This window comes from Gopherus evgoodei, chromosome 10, assembly GCF_007399415.2.
Source record: "Gopherus evgoodei ecotype Sinaloan lineage chromosome 10, rGopEvg1_v1.p, whole genome shotgun sequence".
NCBI classification, from domain to species: domain Eukaryota; kingdom Metazoa; phylum Chordata; order Testudines; family Testudinidae; genus Gopherus; species Gopherus evgoodei.
Window position 1 is genome coordinate 7,961,878 of NC_044331.1, and position 19,928 is coordinate 7,981,805.

Genomic DNA, 19,928 nt, shown 5'->3' on the forward strand with positions numbered 1-19,928 from the left:
TCCGTTGCTATGGCGTTGGGAGGCGGGGCCCAGAAGCGGGCGCTCGTGGGCTCGGCGCTCGGCCTGTGCCTGCCGGCTCGGGGGCTCGGCGCTCGGCCCGCACGGCCTTGTCCTGCGTGGCGCAGCGCTCTAGGCCCCGCGGGACTCGGGAGCGGAGTGTGAGGCGCGCGGCAGGATGGTGAAGCTCACGGCGGAGCTGATCGAGCAGGCGGCGCAGTACACGAACGCCGTGCGGGACCGGGAGCTGGATCTGCGCGGTGAGGCCTTGCTCGGAGACCGGCCCTGCCCCGGGCAGGGGTGGGGAGAGGTTCGGGCTGGGGAAGGGGGGTCGGGGTGGGTGTGGGGTTCGGGCTGCGGAAGGGGGGTGTGTGTAGGGGGGCAGGGGGCTCGGGCCGGGTGTGGGTGTGGGGAGAGGTTCGGGCTGGGGAAGGGGTGTGTGTGTAGGGGGCCGGGGGGCTCGGGCCGGGTGTGGGGAGGGGTTCGGGCTGGGGAAGGGGGGGTGTGTACGGGGCGGGGGGCTCGGGCCGGGTGTGGGTGTGGGGAGGGGTTCGGGCTGGGGAAGGGGGTGTGTGTAGGGGGGCGGGGGGCTCGGGGGGGGTGTGGGTGTGGGGAGGGGTTCGGGCCGGGTGTGTGTGTGGCAAGGGAGAGGGTTCGCTCGGGGTGTGTGGGGAAGGGCTTGGGCCTGGTGTGTGTGTGTGAGAAGGGGTTCTGCTCAGGGTGTGTGAGGAGAGGTTTGGGGAGGAGTGGGGGGCTTGGGCCGGGGAGTGATCTTATTTGTGCTTTCCAATCTGGGTTTCCTGCGTTTCGTGTTGAACCTGCTGTTTCCACATCACATCTCATCCCCCCTCCCATACTGACTCCATCTTACCCTGGTCTATGTCCCGCCCTCCCCCTCCTCTAGGGTACAAAATCCCCGTTATTGAGAACCTGGGCGCCACCTTGGACCAGTTCGATGCTATCGATTTCTCTGACAATGAGATCCGCAAGTTGGATGGGTTCCCTTTGCTGAAGAGGCTGAAAACATTACTGATGAATAACAACAGGATATGGTATGGGTCTGTGATGCTGCAGCATGGGATAGCTTTGGGGTGGATGTATGGAAGGAGTCCCAGGGTGCGGCCATATTTCAGCATTGGCTTTTCCTTGCAGCACTACAGTGGTGCAGTTTACAAATGGCCAATGGTTGTTTTAATGGAAGAACACGGCATGTTGCAATATGGAGCAGCACTGTAGCCTGCTTCATTTTCAGTGTGCTTTACAGGTGCTGATCCTCATAACTCCTGGGTCAAGTCAATAAGTATTATCCTCATTTTATGGGCAAGAAAACTAAGGCACGGAGTTTGTAATTTGCTCAAAGCCACAGATACTCAGTATCTTTTGTTTACCATTCCTGTGCTCAGGCCAGTGAAAAATGTAAATCATGCTCTGGAAGTTTGGGGCATTGGTAAGTGGGGCACAAAATGGATGTGATCGTAGGTAATTTACAGAATAAAGATCCAAACTATTTTACTTGAAGTGGGGTGAGTGATTCCAAAACTAGGTGAACCCTTGTACAAGTATTACATCTAAGGGTTAAAATGTGTATGCATGTTTTTATTATTAAAATTTATTACCAACCTAAATCAGATTTTGATTATTTTTTTAAATATTAAATTTAGTCGGATCGGTGAAGGACTTGAACAGGCCTTACCCAACCTTCAGGAGATCATTCTTACCAATAATAGCATTGTGGAGCTGGTAAGTTGCTTATTTAAAAAAAAAAAAAATCAAATCAGTTTGAATTATGCACATATACCTCTACCCTGGTAATTATAACGTGACCCGATATAACACAAATTCGGATATAAGGTGGTAAAGCAGTGCTCTGGCAGATCAAAGCAAGTTCGATATAACATGGCTTTCATCTATAACGCAGTAAGATTTTTTTGGCTCCCACGGACAGCGTTATATCAGGATAGAGGTGTATTTGTATATGTTGTTACATGGCTTTGTTGAAAAGTGAATAAAACTGCTTTAATGTATTAATCACAGATTATCTTTTCTCAAGAGGATAATTTTTGACACGCAGTGAAGCATAAGATGTTACTAATAGAAGGCTTTTCTAGGAAAGGTATAACACAGTAACATGTAAATAGAACTATTGACATGCATAGAAGTTAAGTGTGTGCAAGATTGTTTATGGGACTGTGGCCTTCATTAGAATGTACCGTTTGAAGTTGGATATTGTGCTATTTATTACAAAAAGGTCAGATTTTTCTTTAATTTTCCAGTTTAATTAGGCTTATGCCTCTTTTACACTTTTACTATGTAAAATGGGCATGGAACTTTAAAGGAGAATAGGACGCTTTCACAAGGGTCACTTCATTGCTTTGCAATTAAACAGCTCCAGGTCTAAACACAAAGACTGAAAGAAGCAAAATCTTGTGAATTAAAAAAACCTCAAATGCTCATTATGTAAACTTTTTTCATGGCTGTTCAGGAATCGTATGCAATATTTTTTCCTAGTTTTTATGTTAGCATTCACAAGCATGTAATGCAAACAGTTTTATTATATACCCTCTTAAGGCTAAATTTTGTCTTCAACTGTTACACCTGTGCAGCTCCATTAGCATTGCACAGGCATAAATAAGGGCAGATTTTAGTCCTTGGTGTGGGACTAGAGGCAGATTTGAAGTCCTTGATGGCATGGTTAGGCCTTGGCTACACTACAAAGTTTTATTGGCAAAAGTTATGGCACTTTAATTAAAGTCGCTGTTCCATGTTCATGCTATGCTCCTTGTGTCAGCAGAGTGCATCAACACTGCAGCTCTCATCCATACAGAGAGCAGTGCAATGTGGTGGCTGCAGGGTGCTATGGGAAGGGTTTGAAATGCCTCCATGGGGCAGGTACAGCGTCACATTGCAGGTTTCTTCATCCCATTGTTCCATGGGTATCTTAGTAGGTTGTCAGCTGGCTTTTCAACTGACGTGGGAGCGGGGAGAGTGGTGTGTCTGGGGCGGCGAAGACAGCAGGCTGACCGACCTATCCTGAGGCAAGGGGAGGGGAACACCCCCCCTCGGTAGCCCCTGGCTCTGCTCCTCACAGCAATCTCTTCCAAAGAAGCCCACTTTGCCTGTGGTTTTGCGATTCCCTCCAAGTTCTCCCACAGCCTCCTCAGCTGCAGGGGGCAGCATCCTGAGCAGCTCTGTGAGCTGAGGAATGTCAAAGCAGCACTTCAGTCCGTCCAGGCAGGAGAGGTCTGCCTGCCACTGTGTTACTAGTGCAGAACAGAAGCATTCCAAGTTAATGACACAGAGCAGCACAGCGCAGATGGCAGATACTTCCCTGAGCTTTGAAAGGGGAGGAGCGCATGCTGCAGGGCAGCAAAGATCAAAACTGTCATGGCAGGCATTGTGGGATACTGGTGGAAGCCAGTTATGTGGACAAAACAAACAGCAGTGTCTACATTGATGCTTTGTCACTTTAACTTTGTCGCAAAAAGCTTTATGCCTTTCATTGAGGTGGTTTTATTTTGTCAGAAAAGCAGAGTTTTGCTGCCAAAAGTAGCTTTGTAGTGTGTAACCTCCCTTGTTTTTTTGGCAAAAGGCAGTTTTTTGCCGACAAAACTTTGTAGTGTAGACAAAGCCTTATCTGCTTAAGCCAGTGGTTCTCAAAACGTTTTTTAATGGTGACCCCTTTCACATAGCAAGCCTCTGAGTGTGACCTCCTCCCACCCCCACCCCAATAAATTAAAGACACTTTTTAATATATTTAACACTATTATACATGCTGGAGGCAAAGCGGGGTTTAAGGTGGAGGTTGACAGCTTGCAACTCCCCATTTAATAACCTCATAACCCCCCGAGGTGTCCTGACCCTCAGTTTGAGAACCCCGGCTTAAGCCTTATCTCCATTTCCATATCTCTATTTATAGCCTAAGACTAAAGCTTGTTTTACCTCTTCTTTCCCCCCCGCCCCCCTTATTTTGAAGGTATTTTATCCTAATGATATTCAGAACATTTAAGAACAATTGTTTCTTGAATTAAGGTTTATGCACCATGAGTACTTGAGATGTTACGTACTTTGTTTACATTTCTAGAAAAAATATTTACAGGTCATTGTAAAAAATTACACTTTCATTTGGCCAAATTTAAAAAAATAGTTTGAAAAGAACATGATCTTTTATCCTTTTTTATAGTCTGATATCCTTTACAGTAGCCCCATACTACCAACCATTTTTACTTACCCGCTGTTTATGAGAGTGTTTGGATACGCTGAAGGCTAATGATCTTTCATTACAAGCTTTGGACTCCTGTTAAGTTAGAACATAAGAGTGGCCATACTGGGTCAGACCAAAGGTCCATCCAGCCCAGTATCCTGTCTTCCAACAGTGGCCAATGCCAGGGGCTTCAGAGGGAATGATCAGAACAGGTAATCATGAAGCGATCCATCCCCTTTGGCCCAGTGCCATCTTCTGGTAAACAGAGGCATGGGACACCACCCCTGCCCATTCTGGCTAATAGCCATTGATAGACCTATCCTCCATGAATTCATCTAGTTCTTTTTTTTAACCCTATTATAGTCTATTTTAAGATTACTTATTGTGTTCCCATTACTTAGGGTGAACTGGATCCTTTGGCAACGATTAAATCACTGACTTACCTGAGGTACGGAATCTTAATGTGTATGAACAGATCTTTTTCATGTACAGCTATACTTACTTTTAAAAAAATCTTTCATATTATCTTACCCTTACTATTAGCCACTGGCTTAGTTCTTTGTTTTGAAATGGTTGTTTTTTTCCATTGGGCCAGGCATGTGTTTTAAATAATGAATCAGTACACAAAATGCCCATTAGTCTACAAAAAATACATAGTTTTTAATGAGTGAAATTCTTCAGTTGCCACCAAATCTGTCAAAGGAAATAGGAATTAACCATTACGTTTACATTAAGTACTGTGTAAGCATACAGCCCATCTCTATTGTATATTTTACCACCTCAGAATTAGATTGAGATCTATTGTTGCAAAACACTCTAGATTAAATCTAAATCACATGCTGTTCAGGAGAGGGAATTGCATCAAGCCAGGAGTTCAGTAAGAGATCATGAGCCAGAATCTGCGGGGGGGAAATGGAAAAGTTCAGATTTTTGTTTATTCTAGATGTATGATCGACTACAGTTGTTCGTGTTTTCATTTTGAGAAGCATTTGAACTTCTGTGCTAAAATCTTCTATAGTAAAATTCACTAAGCTGGTAAACTAGACTCTAAGAACAAACTTTCACTCTTTCATAGAGATCAGGAGCAGTGTTACTGCATTTATTTAGTGTGCAGTCTTAAAGTTTAGCATTAAACTTCTTTAAAAGAAGCAGTCTCTTGTATTCAGAATTTCTTTAAAATCTTTCTTTACTTCATAGTATTTTAAGGAACCCTGTAACAAATAAGAAGCATTACAGATTGTATGTAATCCACAAAGTCCCACAAATCAGAGTGTTGGATTTCCAGAAAGTGAAACTAAAAGTAAGTGGCATTTTCCCTAGGCTCTGTGTAATTAGGATCTTTGAGTTAGACATTTGTTCTTGTTTTGTTTGATTGTAAATTTAATGGTGTTGCAATTTGTGCCCTCCTCCTGACCCACCAATGTTTGTTAGCTACATTTACATCAATACTGATGTCTAATGAAATACACACTTTGGGGCACCTTTTAGTTCACCAGTTCATTGTTTCAGTAGCTTAATTCAATAGCTTAAACCACCAGTGTTTAAGTACAGTTTGGATCGTCTCTGTCCTTTTTAGTGTTCTGAGTACAGCAGCAGATCTTTAGTGAAAGAAATAGGAAATCCTGACACAAACCTCTACTCGATCTGAGGACGAAAAGGTGGGGAAGAACTTCCTCTGGGAAGTGTTTGAGACTGCCATATTCAGAGTTCAAGCCTTTTAACTTATTGTCAAAGTGCTTCTAAATCTAGTGTCGAGACACCAGTCTTCGCTGATCCAAGAAGTCTTCAGCCTATTTATTTTCAAGGAAAGAAGCTATGCAAAATGCACATGATGTTCCTATTGAAATTAACTTTGTGTGTGTGTGATATCGCTGTAGGAGCGTCAGGAGGCAGAGAAAATGTTCAAGGGCAAACGGGGTGCACAGCTTGCAAAGGATATTGCCAAGAGAACAAAAACGTAAGATAAAGAGAACCAATTTAAACTGGCATTTGCCTTCAGAAACACCACCTGGGTTTCCCAGTGCAGCACCAGAGAGTAAATTGAAATGCCACTTGTTAACAGGATGTCTTAATATCTCTGGTAGTGTGTTGCCAGATATGCTGGCGCCAAACATCATAGTCTTGGATGGTGGTGAATACCATTGCTCAGAAAGGTGACTTCTCATTACAGTCTATGCAGCAAAACTCAACTGTTCAGCAACATCCAAGTTAATGGCTTAAATCCAAAGCATAATCTTCCTAATGCAGAAGGCCTGCTTCTCTTCATGAGCAGATAAAAGGGTGGGAGGTGAGGAAGCTGACCTGCTGGTGTTTCTGAAGGAGGCAGTTCTTCATTGTATCAGTTTGTTAACAAAGATAAGATACTACACTTGATTGAATGCAATACTTCCAAAGTTTTAACTTTTGGAAGTTAGAGAAGCAGATGTCATTCATAGGGATGCTAATAATATGCCTTTATTTTTCTTTCAAGTTTCAATCCAGGTGCTGGCTTACCAACTGACAAAAAGAAAGCTGGGCCCTCCACAGGAGATGTTGAAGCAATTAAGGTAACATTTTTGGGACATGATGTACAGGGAAAAGCGAAGTAGGGAAACTGCCTAGGATCAGAAATGTAGTGATGTTAAGTGCCTTCCTTACTGGTAACTGCTTACTCATAACTTTCCAAAGTAAAAGAGGAAAAGTGTGTTCTGCTCACTTATATACTGTACCTTCTGTGTTTTGGGTTTCTTGTTGCAGAAATCTTTGACATTTTATTGGACTTCCTTCTTTGTGTTCTTTTCTTGATCTTAGTGACATCTTGTTTAGATATGACCACAGAGTAAGCCAACATACTGTAACTCTCTCTAGAGTACAATTTTAGTTGACTGTTCTTGAAGCAGATGTTTTTTACATATTAATTGGAGCAGCTTGTTAACATGTTGAATGAGTATTGATTAGCTTGTTGGTCTTCCCCTTTTAGAATGCCATAGCAAATGCTACAACTTTGGCTGAAGTAGAGAGACTCAAGGGTTTGTTGCAGTCTGGTCAGATACCTGGCAGAGAACGAAAAACAGGTAATTGTACACTTTTTTTTGTTACTTTTCTGTTTTGTCACAGAGTGATTCAGTAATATAAACAGCATGAATCAAAAGCATAACTTTTTAAAACTTTGCCTGGAACTTGATATGATCTCAGTCAGTGGGTTGAGGTGGATGAGTTATGTAGTTGAAGATGGTTAAAAAAGAATTGGTGTCATCAATCAGTCTGATTCTATTTCCAAAAAGTTAAAAGGTTGTAACAAGGGGGTGGATATATCATGCTGCATAAATCAAGAAAGATGAACTTTTAGACACGATGAAAGGATGCAGGAATATTAATCCCTTTTTAATGTAAGACTTGTGATGTATAGTTGAATTTGATTAAAATCATTTGCAAAATTTGATAACCTCAAATACAGAAGCTTCATTTTCTGGGTCAGTTTGCTGACCATAAAGATACCAGGTAATCTGACCATTTTAGACAGTGGAAGACAAGCTGAGGAGTTTCTCTGTGGAAATAAAGCAAGCTGCATATCAGACTAGGCCGTGACAAGCTCAGATGTTACCATGGGTATAACTCAAAACTGTGTCGTAAAATAATTGAATCAATAACTGTAGGTGAATGTGAGAATCTTCAAATCATATACCCTATCTGAAAAGTGGGGATAAAGAGATTACTGTCTGTAAAGTCTTAACAGGTATTAAATAGCTCTGATGTATCCATTTTGTAGGACCCACAGAGGATGTTGAAGAGGAGATGGAAGAAGATATAGTTCCCAATGGATCTTAAATCGTATCTTCAGGTGATCTGAAGAATGTGTAGTATTGTATCATTGTCTCGGAATACATTTCCACATTGACATAGTGTTACGTTAATAACATTACCCTTTTTACAAAATGTATTTTTGTTAGCTGGGGCTTTTTAGAAGTCCTATTGGTGTGTTTGAAATTTCCATTGTAAATTTTATACTGTACATGAAGTCCAATAAAACACCATTTCCTTTCTCTACAGGCGTTATTGTGACAAGTTATTTTCTGTGGGCCTAAAATGGATTTAATATCCTCCTTTTCCTTATGTTTCTTCAAGATGCTTTCTCTTTCCCCAGTTGCCTTTTCTTTAACTAACTCTTGATATTTAGTTACTAGTGAAGTCTTCATATTTGAATAACTGACAGTTTAAATCCTATGAATATAAATATTGACAGTGCTATACACAACTGCGGGGAAAGCAAAAAATGACACATAAATAAAACTGCCCATGGTCTATATTTGGTTAACTAAAATATAATTACCAAAGTTTGAATTTAGTCAGTGGGCTAACCCTTATTTTCTTTTGGAAAAACGAGTCCTTGTGGCACCTTAATACATTTGTCTCCAAGGTGCCACAAGGACTCCTCATTGTTTTTGCTAATACAGACTAACACGGCTACCACTCTGAAATCTAACAGCAGCAAAAGTTATACATCTGTTAACTAGGGCCAAGACTTCAGTTTTGTGTTATCCAAAGATCGCAGTACCAGTAGCCAATTAGGTCATTGGTTCGTTAATTCAGTAGTCATCCTTCTCATCAGCACTCGTGCAACTTGGTACTGTGAAGCTGTCTCCCATCTACGAAATGACCCTAGGAGATCTGTGTAACTTCTATTAGCATAATTGCAGTATGTATAAATCACCCATTGCAAAAACACTGCAATGTTAGAGCTCCTAAACCTCTTGCACCACAATGCCTTTTCAGTCACCATGCCTGAAGCATGCCTTTAAAAGGTTCGAGTCAGCTAGCCTCCTAAATATGCTGAGTGATCTGGCACGCTTATTCAGCAACACTCATGGTTGCAGTCTCTTCCCATTGCAAGCCAAACTAATGAAGCAGTAGGCTGCCTGCCTGCCTGGGTGTAATGAACTAATGCCATCAAAAAGGAAAAACAGGACAGATATGCCTTGGAGCAGCCCTGATTAGGGGCAGGGGTTGGGGGTCTAGGTAAGAGTGAGCATGTACCAGTGTTGCATAAAATTGTTAAAACACTGATCTGCTATTGGGAGCTCTGTTGAAGGACAAGCAGTAGTGAGTCCTAAAATGACATGCAGCTGTACAGAGGAGCATCTGGGGAGTGGACCCAGGAAGCTAGGATGAATGTAGGCAGAGAGTATCTAGAAGCTGCAACTGGGGAACCTATCTGGGAAATGAACAGCAGTCAGCTGTCTGAGAAGACTGGCATCCTGCAGCCAACAAAAGAGCTAAGAGATGAAGAGTAGGGAGACTTGTTCTTAAAATCTGATGCTAGTGCAAAGGAGGCTTGAAGCGGGGGCTAGGTGTAACCAGTGCCAAATCATGGCTGTTTCAGGCAGCAGCAGGGGTGTAAAAGACAAGGGCTGGCAGCTTATCTAGCAGGGGATGCACTGGCAAATGTGGAGAGAGGAATAAATGCCGGGTTCTTCCAGGCCAGTCACAGGCTGCAGGCAGGGAGCTTTCACAGCCATTAGACACAGGGGTGCAGGATCTCAAGGCCAGGACTTGGTCATGTCCAAAGACAGGCTCGTGGGGGCAGCTGTACCCATCACTCATTCCCGGGGGCGGGGTCAGGGAACCTGAGTAGTGATAGACCCGGGCTCCTCAGACTGAGCACCTCTTCCCTCTGATTGGTCTAGGGATACCCTCGCTCCGCTTCTTGGTATCTTATCATTGGGCTGAGCGTCTGACACCGCTGCTGATTGGTTTAAGTTTTGATGTCCTCCCCCTCATTGCTTGATTGGCCGCAGCTCCGATTCCTCTTCTTTTGATTGGTCTCTGCCTCGTCTCTTGACTGACGCCCGCCCCCTGATGGTTCGCGATTGGCCGTCGTCACCATCAGCGCTGTTTTCTGATTGGGGGAGCCTCCCCAGGCCCTGGCTACGTGTCGCCGAGCTCGGGGACGGGTGCCGGTGGGCGGTGCCTGCTCCCGGATGTGGCGATCCGCCGGGCTGGCGCAGCGAACCCGGCTCGCTGCGAGGGGAGGCCGCGTCCGCCGGGATGGAGCTGGGCGGGGAGGCGCCGGCTCTCGGCAGGCCCCCGCTGGAGCAGGAGGCGGTCCAGGCCCTGCAGCAGTCGGGTGCGGGGCCGGGAGCGGGGCCGGGCTCTGGGGGTAACGCGCCCCGAGGGGGCCGGGTCGGGGGGGGATAGGCGCTGGGCCTAGCGCCGACCCTGGGAGCAGCCCGGCCCGGGGGGGCGAGAGGTGACAGGCCCCCTAGGAGTGTGTGGGGATGAGCCCCGGGGCCCCCGTCCCCGCCAGCAAGTGGGACTCCAGCCCCGGCCTTGGCACCTCTGGCTCGACGCGTCCGTCTCCTCTCTCCCCAGTGGGCTCGCTGCTGGCCAGCTACGGCTGGTACCTCCTCTTCGCCTGCGTCGCCGTCTGCCTCCTCGCTCAGAAGCTGGCTGAAAAGATGAGAGCCCCGAGGAGGAGCCGACCCCATGCAGCTGGGGGGCCGCTTGGTTTGTACATCTCCCTTGGCTCCGGGGTGGCGCGGTCGCTTGCCCTGGGCGCCTTCCGCTGTTGAGATCCTTTACGGTGGGTCCTCGGGTGTCATAGCTCGGAGGGCTGCCCAAAGTCACGGTTTTTGGTGGACTCTCAGACATGCGCAGAGCTTCATTAAACACCAAATATGTGGCAGCCTTCCTGCCCTAAGGATCTTATGAACTCACACGGATGTGATCCCCAGGGCAACTTTTCCGGCCCCAAAGGTGCAGAGCCCTCCTTGGCCAGGAGGTCAGAGGAGGGGAGGCTTAGTGAAAGATCTGGCTTTGAAGACTGGAGAGGCTTTGCCAAAGATGGAGGGTGGCCTGAAAGGAGAAGGGAGAAATAAAGGAAGCAGTGAGGAGAGGTGCTGCAGGATAGCATAGAATCTGGGGATACTGGGTCTTGACTATGATCTTGAAAGTGACGCGTTCTGTATAGTGACATATATGATACTGTGGTGCCCAAATACTTCAGAGTTCATCACCATGGAAGTTGAGCACCTTATAGAATTGCCAGAGAAACTACAAGATGCTTGATATGCTTTGCAAACCCTCCTGATTAGTATTTGCCAGTCACTTCATTCTTCATATTATCCCTTAGCACCACCCACTTCGTAAGTCATATGTGTGCATAGTTGCCTACTGTGTATGCAATCTTCTCTCTTGAGTCGTGGCTCTAGGTTGTAAATTGTATGCTGTCCAGGCTTTGTTTCAGTTGGATTCCGGCTGCTGTAAAGGATGAGGTACACTTGTGGTGCTCAGTAAAGAATAATTGCCCAGTACTGACTCAGGCTGGCACACTGGCACCATGGAGCCTATTAAACCACCTATTGCCTTCTCGTTGCATGCTGGCTTTCTTTCATGGGGTAACTGGATGTCGCTGTGCAATGAAACTATACAAGAATCTTTTTTTCTAAAAAATTGTATTCCATTGTTGCAGGCTGCAATGAAAGTACTAAGTCACAGGAAAAAAATTGACATGCAAAAAATCCAGTATTTTACACAACTAATGCTGAAACTTCTCTATCCAAACAATTGTTTATTCATGATTTAATACATATTAATATACAACTCATGCATAGAAAATGTTAATACTGGGACGTTTTATAAGTAGAAAATGCTGAGTAAAATATCTGAAGGGTTTTTTTGGGGTGTGTGTGTGGTTGGGGGGTTGTTTTTTGTTTTTTTACAAAAGGCAGCAGGGAGAGAGGTGGATACAATAGGTGACTTGTCTCATGCTGTCTGCTTTCTCCTTGGAGAGGAGCGTGTCTAATATCTTCATAAATCATGTCTGTTGCTAGAGCGTGTTGGATCTTCCACTTTATTGTTATGATGAGACAAGCAGGAGCAATTGGAGAAGGAATGGGAGGCAATCTGGACTGGTTTGTTAATGATTCCTGATAGAAAAAGTTCTGTATGTAAATAAAAGTGTTTTCTCTGCAAGAGTATGGGTAATTCTTACCAACCAATCTCAAACACTAGAATGGCAACTTTAAATTGTCAATGGGTCGGTTAACTTTAATGGATTAATGATCATTCCAAAAATTCTAAATGTGATCAGCAGTTGGATCAGTATATAAGTTATTGGAAAAGATTAGTTAGAAAGTGAGCTTCAGCTACAGTTTCTTCCAGAGCCGCTATAAAGCTGTATGGTTACACTTTTATATCAAGATTCTTTGAAGATGATTGTTTTGCCAACTTTTTTCCGTGATCTTATAGAACCTGATGTGGTGGTGAGACGGCAGGAAGCTCTGGCAGCAGCTCGCTTCAGGATGCAAGAGCAGTTGAATGAACAAGCTGAAAAATTCAAAGAAAAGCAAAGACAGGTAATGGGAGGGCCAGGAGGATATTTATTTAGTTTCTTAATTTGCAGTCCATTATTTATTTTTATTTTGTTTTGTTTTATTTTTTTGAAACAGAGTAGGTTTATACCTGACCAAATTGTAGAAGATCTGTGAACTCCTGGATTTCTTCCATATTCTGTTTGGAAAATTACCCACGGTTTAAGGGTCAAATGGCGAAGACTGACGATGTATTCCATTTCTATTACTTCAAAGACTTTTGGCATAAGGAGAACAGTTGTCTTAAGCCCAAATGCCAAAGTGCTTGGTTGAGTTGAAGCTTTGATGATCTTGATCAGTCAAAATGAACAGATCTTGCTAATATGCAGGAAATTAATTCATGCTGGACTATTTGTTCTACTCTTTCCTGAAGTAACTGACCTAGTTAACACTTTTTTCTCCTAAAATAGTACAATAAGAGAGAACTCTCTGTAGGCCCGATTCTTTAAAAAGTCAGGCTTGGCGGCAGTGACTGTGATTTGCATACATAAAAAAAGGGTTTGCACGCACAAAAAATGCTTACACTGGCTATATTAGCATGCCAGTTAACCACACAATTGCACGTGGAATTTGTATGTTCAATAGCAAGCTTAATTCTTCAGGAAATTGAGTGCCAGTGCAACTCCATGAGATCTTAAAAAGCTGTAGAGTACAACTTGTACTAATGAGGAATGCCACAGAAGATAATAATCAGAACAGCAGTAAAGAACCTCACTAATCCTAGTTCACTTTATTTTCTGACTGCAGTCAGCAGAGCTGGTAATATCTCTTTGTAAGTAATCTTTAAGGGTCCAAGTCCCTGTCAGTGCAGTTTGATATTTGAAGAAATCCTGGTAGCCAAAGTCTAATGGAAAACTGTGTTCAGGAATAGCCATCTTTTAGGAAATCTAATCCAATGCATTTAGACTGAGAGAGCCTTGCTTTCTTTGATTCTGGGCAAACTGATATACTTCTTTTCTTCTCCCTTCCTTAACAATGAAGAAGTCTAATGTGTTAACAATTATCCTGTACTGCCTAGTAGATTAATTACTTTAAGAAAGATTCTGGTGGCATTTTCATATGCTGATAATTCTGTCTATTCATGTGAAAATATGCTTTATTCTGCTTTTCAACGCTTAATTTGAACAATACGTTTTCTTCCACCAAAAGCCTCTATGATATTTTAAATACCTTCATATCCATGATTTGTAAAGATTTGCTTTCAAGAAGACCTCTTTTTTTTTTTTTGTATATTTTAAAATCTAGTTAGCTCTTTACTTAGCATTTCATTTTATTCTTTCAAATTGTTTTAGCACATGGAAAAGAGGTGCTGCTATGATTTAAAGTTATATTCTTTCCCATCCCTGTGCAGTGTGGTTGGAAAGACTTGGCTATTACTACTTTTGCTAAGGCAAGGAAAAGTAGGAATTGTTTCAGTGTTTGGTTTGATTTTTTTTTTTTCTATGCTAAAATGGCAGCACTTCAGCTATTGGCTTTTTGGGGATTGTTCCAGTTAATTATACAGTCAAACAGTGTTACCAATTCTTCTCCCCCTCTGGCCCCCCCAGCTTGAAGAAGAGAAGAGAAGGCAAAAGGTAGCCATGTGGGAAAGCATGCAAGAAGGAAAAAGCTATAAAGGAAATCTGAAACGGAACCAGGTAACTTTTACTCCTTAAACGTCACATGTTGCAGCAAATATCTTTAGTTAGATAACTAGCTGAAAACGACGAGTTGACAAGCTCTAAATAATTTTCATTTGTCTGAACAGCAAGAAATAGAATCCGCTGCTTCTGCCTCGTCAACAGTCCCGAAGCCTAAACCTAACAAAAAGCCTTTGCGAGGAGGTAGTAAGTATGAAACCTGGGTGTCTGTCAGTTATGGAAAATGAAATATTTATTCGGCTATCTAGACGGTTATTTTATACATGGGTGATTTTGTCTCTTTTTTTGTTGAGACAGAGGGTAAGCTCTGATTCTTGATACAGAACATATCTGGTTAGAGGAGTCTCCTGTTTAAGCACTGTAGTCAATACAAAGTCAGTTGAACTTTTGTAGCCACATTCTGAACTTTATGGGGAAAAATCTCTGGGCCTTTCGTATGTTTCTGTGTGGAGAAACCTGACAGAGTTACAGCCCCTTGAGAAAACTTTTTTAGCATGACTGTCTCCTGATCTCAGCAAATATAGATTCTTATTAACATTTTTTTTTGGGTAACTTCTTTTGGTCAGGGTTAATAAAAGGAGCCACAGCCTGCCTTCTGGTCTTTCTGTGTGTGTCTCCTAGCACTATTTTTTTATATGCACTGGACCCTCGCTAGAACATGCGTCTATATAGAGCAATTCACGTATAATGCGGTCACAGCCATTGATCCCAAATTTAATTATTTTAATTGCAATTCATTTTCACGTGGTGCCCGCTATAACGTGGTCCCGTGCATGAATCCCAAATCCTGTGTTCTAGCGAGGGTCTGGTGTACTTCTCTTCTGTGTTTTTGTTTTTTTATTTTATGCAAATGTAAGTGTAATTTTAGTTTAATACAGCATTTCATTTGCCTGATTGATCAGATGCCACAGTGATTGAGCCATGATATCACTACTATATATAAAAGCCGCACAGCCAGTCTTCCCCCCCCCCCCCCGCGTATGCACCTACTTTCCCTAATAATAATAGCCTAATTTGGGACCAAGATGCTAATTGATATTGCCATTAATGATTGTCCAGATGATTCTACCAATGAATGTACAAAGCAGAAGAAACACACCTTGAGAGTACAGCAGTGAATAAGTTACAGTAGCCGCACAAAGAACTTTGTCACAACTTTAATATGTTTAGTCAATAGTTAATTTTACTATTGAGTTGAAAATCCTACTTGAATGAGAGATTGACTGCCATCAATGCCAGACACGTTGTATGTTGCTTATCATCAGCATACTCTAGCAGTCTGTTACTGTGGAATGCCTGGCATTAAAACTGTCCTGAACAGGAAATGAGAGAATAAGAGAGAATGGGCTGCAGCTAAGCTAAGAAATTTCATAACATAAGTTGGTTCCTTCAGTCATTTCCCTATTGCCACCTGTCCTAGCTTCATCCCAGGCAAAATCCCTCCTTAAATGACAGATTATGGATTTAGATGGCTATATGCTGCGCATGAGGTAAATGAGGGTCAGCTGAAGAATCCTGCAAGCTGTTCTAGATGCTGAATAAAATTCTGCAAACAGAACTTTATCTTGTTCACTGGACAGCTAAACTTCTGTAATGATGGGGAAACTAGTGGAGGTTTGAACAGAATAGGTTGATATTGAAAACTGCTCAGTCAGTATAGCAGAGAGGAGTAATCTGTCTGCTGATCATGTATGGACAAAATAATTAGACAAGAGAAATTTGCAAGCCTGTATCTTTTCCAAGCGTACCCTTGTAAAAGGTAACGGAATCTGGTATTTAACATCTTAGGAGAGCCAACTGAAACTCAGTATCTATGTCCTGTTTATCTTATGAAACGGGGAAAGTAAATATAAAAACAATTGTGGAACCCATAGGGATGAGAGGCATGCGTTTCTCTAACACCAGGAGCAATGCCACTTCTTTGCTTCTGTCAGAAGTTTACTTTACTTTAAAGAGGTTACAGAGTTTAACCTTGTCATGGTACAATTCCCCATTCTGAACCTTAGCGTCCAAAAGATGGGGTACCAGCATGAATTCCTCTAAGCTCAATTACCAGCTTAGTACCCGTAGCGCTGCCACCAGCCAGGAATTCCAGTGCCTGGTACACTCTGGTCCCCCCAAAACCTTGCCCGGGGACCCCCGAGACCCAGACCCTCTGGATCTTAACACAAGGAAAGTAAACCCTTTCCCTCACCGTTGCCTCTCCCAAGCTTCCCCTCCCTGGGTTACCCTGGAAGATCACTGTGATTCAAACTCCTTGAATCTTAAAACAGAGAGGAAAATTCACCTTCCCCCCCCTCCTTCTCTCTCCCCTTCCCAGACTCTCCCTGAGAGAGAGAGTAATCCTAACACAGAGAGAAATTTAATCTTTCTCTCCCCCTTCTCTCCTTTTTCCCCACCAATTCCCTGATGAATCCAGACCCAGTCCCCTGGGGTCTCATCAGAATTAAAAAAAAATCAAGTTCTTAAACAAGAAAAGCTTTTAATTAAAGAGGGAAAAAGAGTAAAAATTCTTTGTAAATTTAAGATGGAATATGTTACAGGGTCCTTCAGCTATAGACACTGGGAATACCCTCCCAGCCTAAGTATACAAGTACAAATTAAAATCCTTTGAGCAAAATACAAATTTGAACTCCTTCCAGCCAAATACACATTTGCAAATAAAGAAAACAAACATAAGCCTAACTCGCCTTATCTACCTAGTACTTACTATTCTGGACAATCTGATAAGAGACTGTATCAGAGAGATTGGAGAGAAACCTGGTTGCGTGTCTGGTCACTCTCAGAACCCAGAGAGAACAACAACCAAACACTAACAACACACACACAAACTTCCCTCCCTCAAGATTTGAAAATATCCTGTCCCCTGATTGGTCCTCTGGTCAGGTGACAGTCAGGCTCACTGAACTTGTTAACCCTTTACAGTCAAAAGAGACATGAAGTACTCCTGTTCTATTAACCCTTAACTATCTGTTTATGACAAATCTCGTGGCAAAAAAAATGAAGCTTAATGCTCTGCAATAATGAAGGAGCAGTGCTACGTCTGTGATGCAGACTTTGTTATGTATAGTGTTATCATTGCAAACTACACATCTCACTTGTGCATTTTGGAAGCCCTGTGAGTCTTCTGTCACTTAATTTCCCTGCTGGAGTGGGCCAGATTTGTGAAATATGAGTGCTGTATTGTGATATGTAACCTCTTAACATTGCCAAACTTCAGTTATTGATGACATGGACTGTTGGATTGTGTTACAAAGTAAATCCCCTCTTAGACTGGAGTTCACCTCTAACTCTCAATTGTCCATGATTTTACTATCCCTGCTCTGTCATTGCAGGTTATAATCCTTTGTCTGGAGAAGGCGGTGGAACCTGTGCTTGGAGACCAGGTCGCAGAGGCGGTCCATCTTCCAGTGGATGAGGCTAACCTTACTGGTGTCTAACGACACTAGCAGGTCTAATCTGACCCACTATTCAACTGCCTGCAGCTTGCATGTCACAGTGACTCTTCGGGGGCTTGGTTTAGTACAGGTGTAGACTTAGAAACAAATGTACATGATGCACAGATTGTAATGTGACAGCTAGAAGCCCTGACACACTATCACACACAAGAAAATGGTTTATCCTTTTTTAACAGACTGAAGATTATACGGGGAGCAGAATGTCAATCAACAGTTGTCTTTCATTTTATCTAGAGAAACATGGTCTGTGGCTAAAGCACGTGATTCAGTCATGAAGTCTGGCTTCTCTGCGTGGCTGTTCAGCAGACTGCCTTTGTGACTCGAGGCAAGTTCCTTAATGGTCTGTGCCTCAGTTTACCCCTCTGTAAAAAAGGGATGTAGACTTTCCTCATGGGGGGTGCTGTGGGACTTAATTCATTAATGTCATAAAGTGCTTTGAGATCTTTGGCCAGGAAGTGCTATAAGAGACCAAAGTGCTATCACTAGTATGGGTAAATCTTAATTTTACAAAACTCTCAGTGGGCACCTACATCTCCAGTGGAACTGGAGATTCAAAAAGCCTGGGTGAGATACAATAACCTACCATTGGAGTGGGGAGCACAAAGGCATGTGGGTGACAGAGACCTGGAAGGATAGCACTTACCTGTATGATATTTCCATGCCTGGGGGCGCTTCAAAAAGTCTGACTTCATGTTCCTGCTGATTACTAAGTGCTGAATCTTTCAGTGGGTGACTTGGAGCATAGCTCTAAGGGCTCAGATGTCATGGGTTTAGTACCAAATTCCAATGATCATAGATGAGTCTCTGTGACAAGCTGCATTGAATGATGTTGTCCTTATAAATGGTAAACAAACCAGTGAGGATCACTGATATTTGACAGTAGATGGGGGGTTCTTGCGAGATCTTTTTTATTTCAACTATTTTTATTAAAACAAAACACTGTAAATATTGAATATCATTGGAACTAAATTGTAAACTTAATATTTGCAACACTCTGGTTTTTACAGCATCTGTTTACATAGGAGGTACCTGTTCTAGTTCAATAAATGTGTCTAAAGCAAGATGCTTCCTGAATTGTGTGGTTACATTTTTTGACTACTAATTCAGCATTAATGCTTGGCCTGACATTTTGGTGATGCCTCTCATTGATTTATTTTTTTTATCCTTTCAATTTTCACTGGGGGCTCTTTCAATGCCAAATGTCCGTTTTCTAATAAATAAATAAATCGCCTTCAGGCTGAGACCAGGCCATCAGGCTAAAAGCTTTGGAAAGTTCCAAATGATGGAAAATGGGATAAAACAGATCCTCAGCAATTGAATTTTGTCCAGCCGTTACAGTTTGAGACCTTCTGCTGAAAAACATATGGTAAGGGCCTTGTGCTTTCAGATGGTTGGAGAAGGTCAGTAGCTCTTTCCAGGCTGTAGTCAATGATCTCTGGCTTTTTGGGGTGGTGGAAATATCTCGGGCTGGTTAACTTGAAAACTAAAAGCTCTTCAAACAGAAGAATAATAATTTATTACTTCTGTCGCTCTGATCCTGCAGTGGGATCGATTCACAGTGATCCCTAATGACATCAGTGGGAACCTGCATGAGTCTAGTAGGTCCCAAGGGAGGATCAGGTCCTTCATCTGGAGGCCACTAGAGTAATTTATTTTACCATCTCTCCACCAGAGGCACTGCAGAAATCTTCCAACATGGGCTGATGGCCTAGCTGTCTTTCATGGTGAATAGCTCAGCTGGCTACAGAAGCCTGTTCTGTACCCTGCTGTCGGTCTGTGCTGTGTGCTGGTTATGGAACATTTGTGCTGAAAAGCGTCTACAGTTTGCAAATGAGTTTAACTTCAGCCTGTGTAAATTCTACGTGCTCTAAACAGTAAGTGAATAAAGAGCACAGGCTCTTCAGCCTTTTTTTGGTATATATTCAGTCGTGTGGGTGGACATAGTGTTGATCCAAAGGCAGCTGATTTAGAAGTGTCCCACCCTCTTCAGTACTTTCAGAGAATTGGGTGGCTTTGGCTAGTCCTTCTTTGTGTTTCTTGCAAGAGAAAGTGTGAGAAGTTCCTATCAAAGGCATATGGCAAGTGTCCACACTTCTCTGATCTCTCTATTTTGAGTTAGTACAGTGCCCTATTTCACTAAACTAGCTTAAGACCCCTTGCAGAATTGTGCTTCTAAACACACACTTGGAGACCCTTCACGGCTATTTCTTCTTATTAATTTGTATGGAAATTCCGTTTGATGAGTTCACAAATCTTTATAGTGATTACCCTCTATATCTTATGT

The 19,928-nt window shown here is 42.9% G+C and overlaps 2 protein-coding genes across 3 annotated transcripts; both read left to right on the top strand.

Moving 5' to 3' along the window:
- The first annotated feature begins 84 nt into the window (after positions 1-84).
- SNRPA1 (small nuclear ribonucleoprotein polypeptide A') lies at positions 85-8,224 on the top strand. The gene is made up of 9 exons (XM_030578055.1): positions 85-257; positions 902-1,049; positions 1,659-1,737; positions 4,600-4,646; positions 5,396-5,498; positions 6,076-6,155; positions 6,669-6,744; positions 7,158-7,251; positions 7,947-8,224. The coding sequence occupies exons 1-9, from the start codon at positions 176-178 to the stop codon at positions 8,003-8,005; spliced, it is 768 nt and encodes a 255-aa protein (XP_030433915.1). The 5' UTR covers positions 85-175; the 3' UTR covers positions 8,006-8,224.
- A 1,935-nt stretch (positions 8,225-10,159) lies between these two features.
- On the top strand, positions 10,160-18,718 carry SELENOS (selenoprotein S). Of its 2 annotated transcripts, none has more exons than XM_030578181.1 (6): positions 10,160-10,301; positions 10,547-10,681; positions 12,425-12,531; positions 14,094-14,183; positions 14,294-14,369; positions 17,522-18,718. In XM_030578181.1, the coding sequence occupies exons 1-6, from the start codon at positions 10,223-10,225 to the stop codon at positions 17,602-17,604; spliced, it is 570 nt and encodes a 189-aa protein (XP_030434041.1). In that variant the 5' UTR covers positions 10,160-10,222; the 3' UTR covers positions 17,605-18,718. The 2 variants fall into 2 exon arrangements, with proteins under 2 accessions (XP_030434041.1, XP_030434040.1); XM_030578180.1 differs by having other exon boundaries at positions 10,161-10,301; positions 14,294-14,372.
- The last annotated feature ends 1,210 nt before the right edge of the window (positions 18,719-19,928 follow it).

Bases quoted from the DNA above. Each gene is read 5' to 3' on its own strand.
- SELENOS (XM_030578180.1), top strand. From the start codon at position 10,223: ATGGAGCTGGGCGGGGAGGCGCCGGCTCTCGGCAGGCCCCCGCTGGAG. The intron at 10,302-10,546 runs GTGCGGGGCCGG...CTCTCTCCCCAG, and splicing joins CCAGGCCCTGCAGCAGTCGG to TGGGCTCGCTGCTGGCCAGC. The intron at 10,682-12,424 runs GTTTGTACATCT...GTGATCTTATAG, and splicing joins TGCAGCTGGGGGGCCGCTTG to AACCTGATGTGGTGGTGAGA.
- SNRPA1 (XM_030578055.1), top strand. From the start codon at position 176: ATGGTGAAGCTCACGGCGGAGCTGATCGAGCAGGCGGCGCAGTACACG. The intron at 5,499-6,075 runs GTAAGTGGCATT...ATATCGCTGTAG, and splicing joins TCCAGAAAGTGAAACTAAAA to GAGCGTCAGGAGGCAGAGAA. The intron at 6,745-7,157 runs GTAACATTTTTG...TTCCCCTTTTAG, and splicing joins GAGATGTTGAAGCAATTAAG to AATGCCATAGCAAATGCTAC.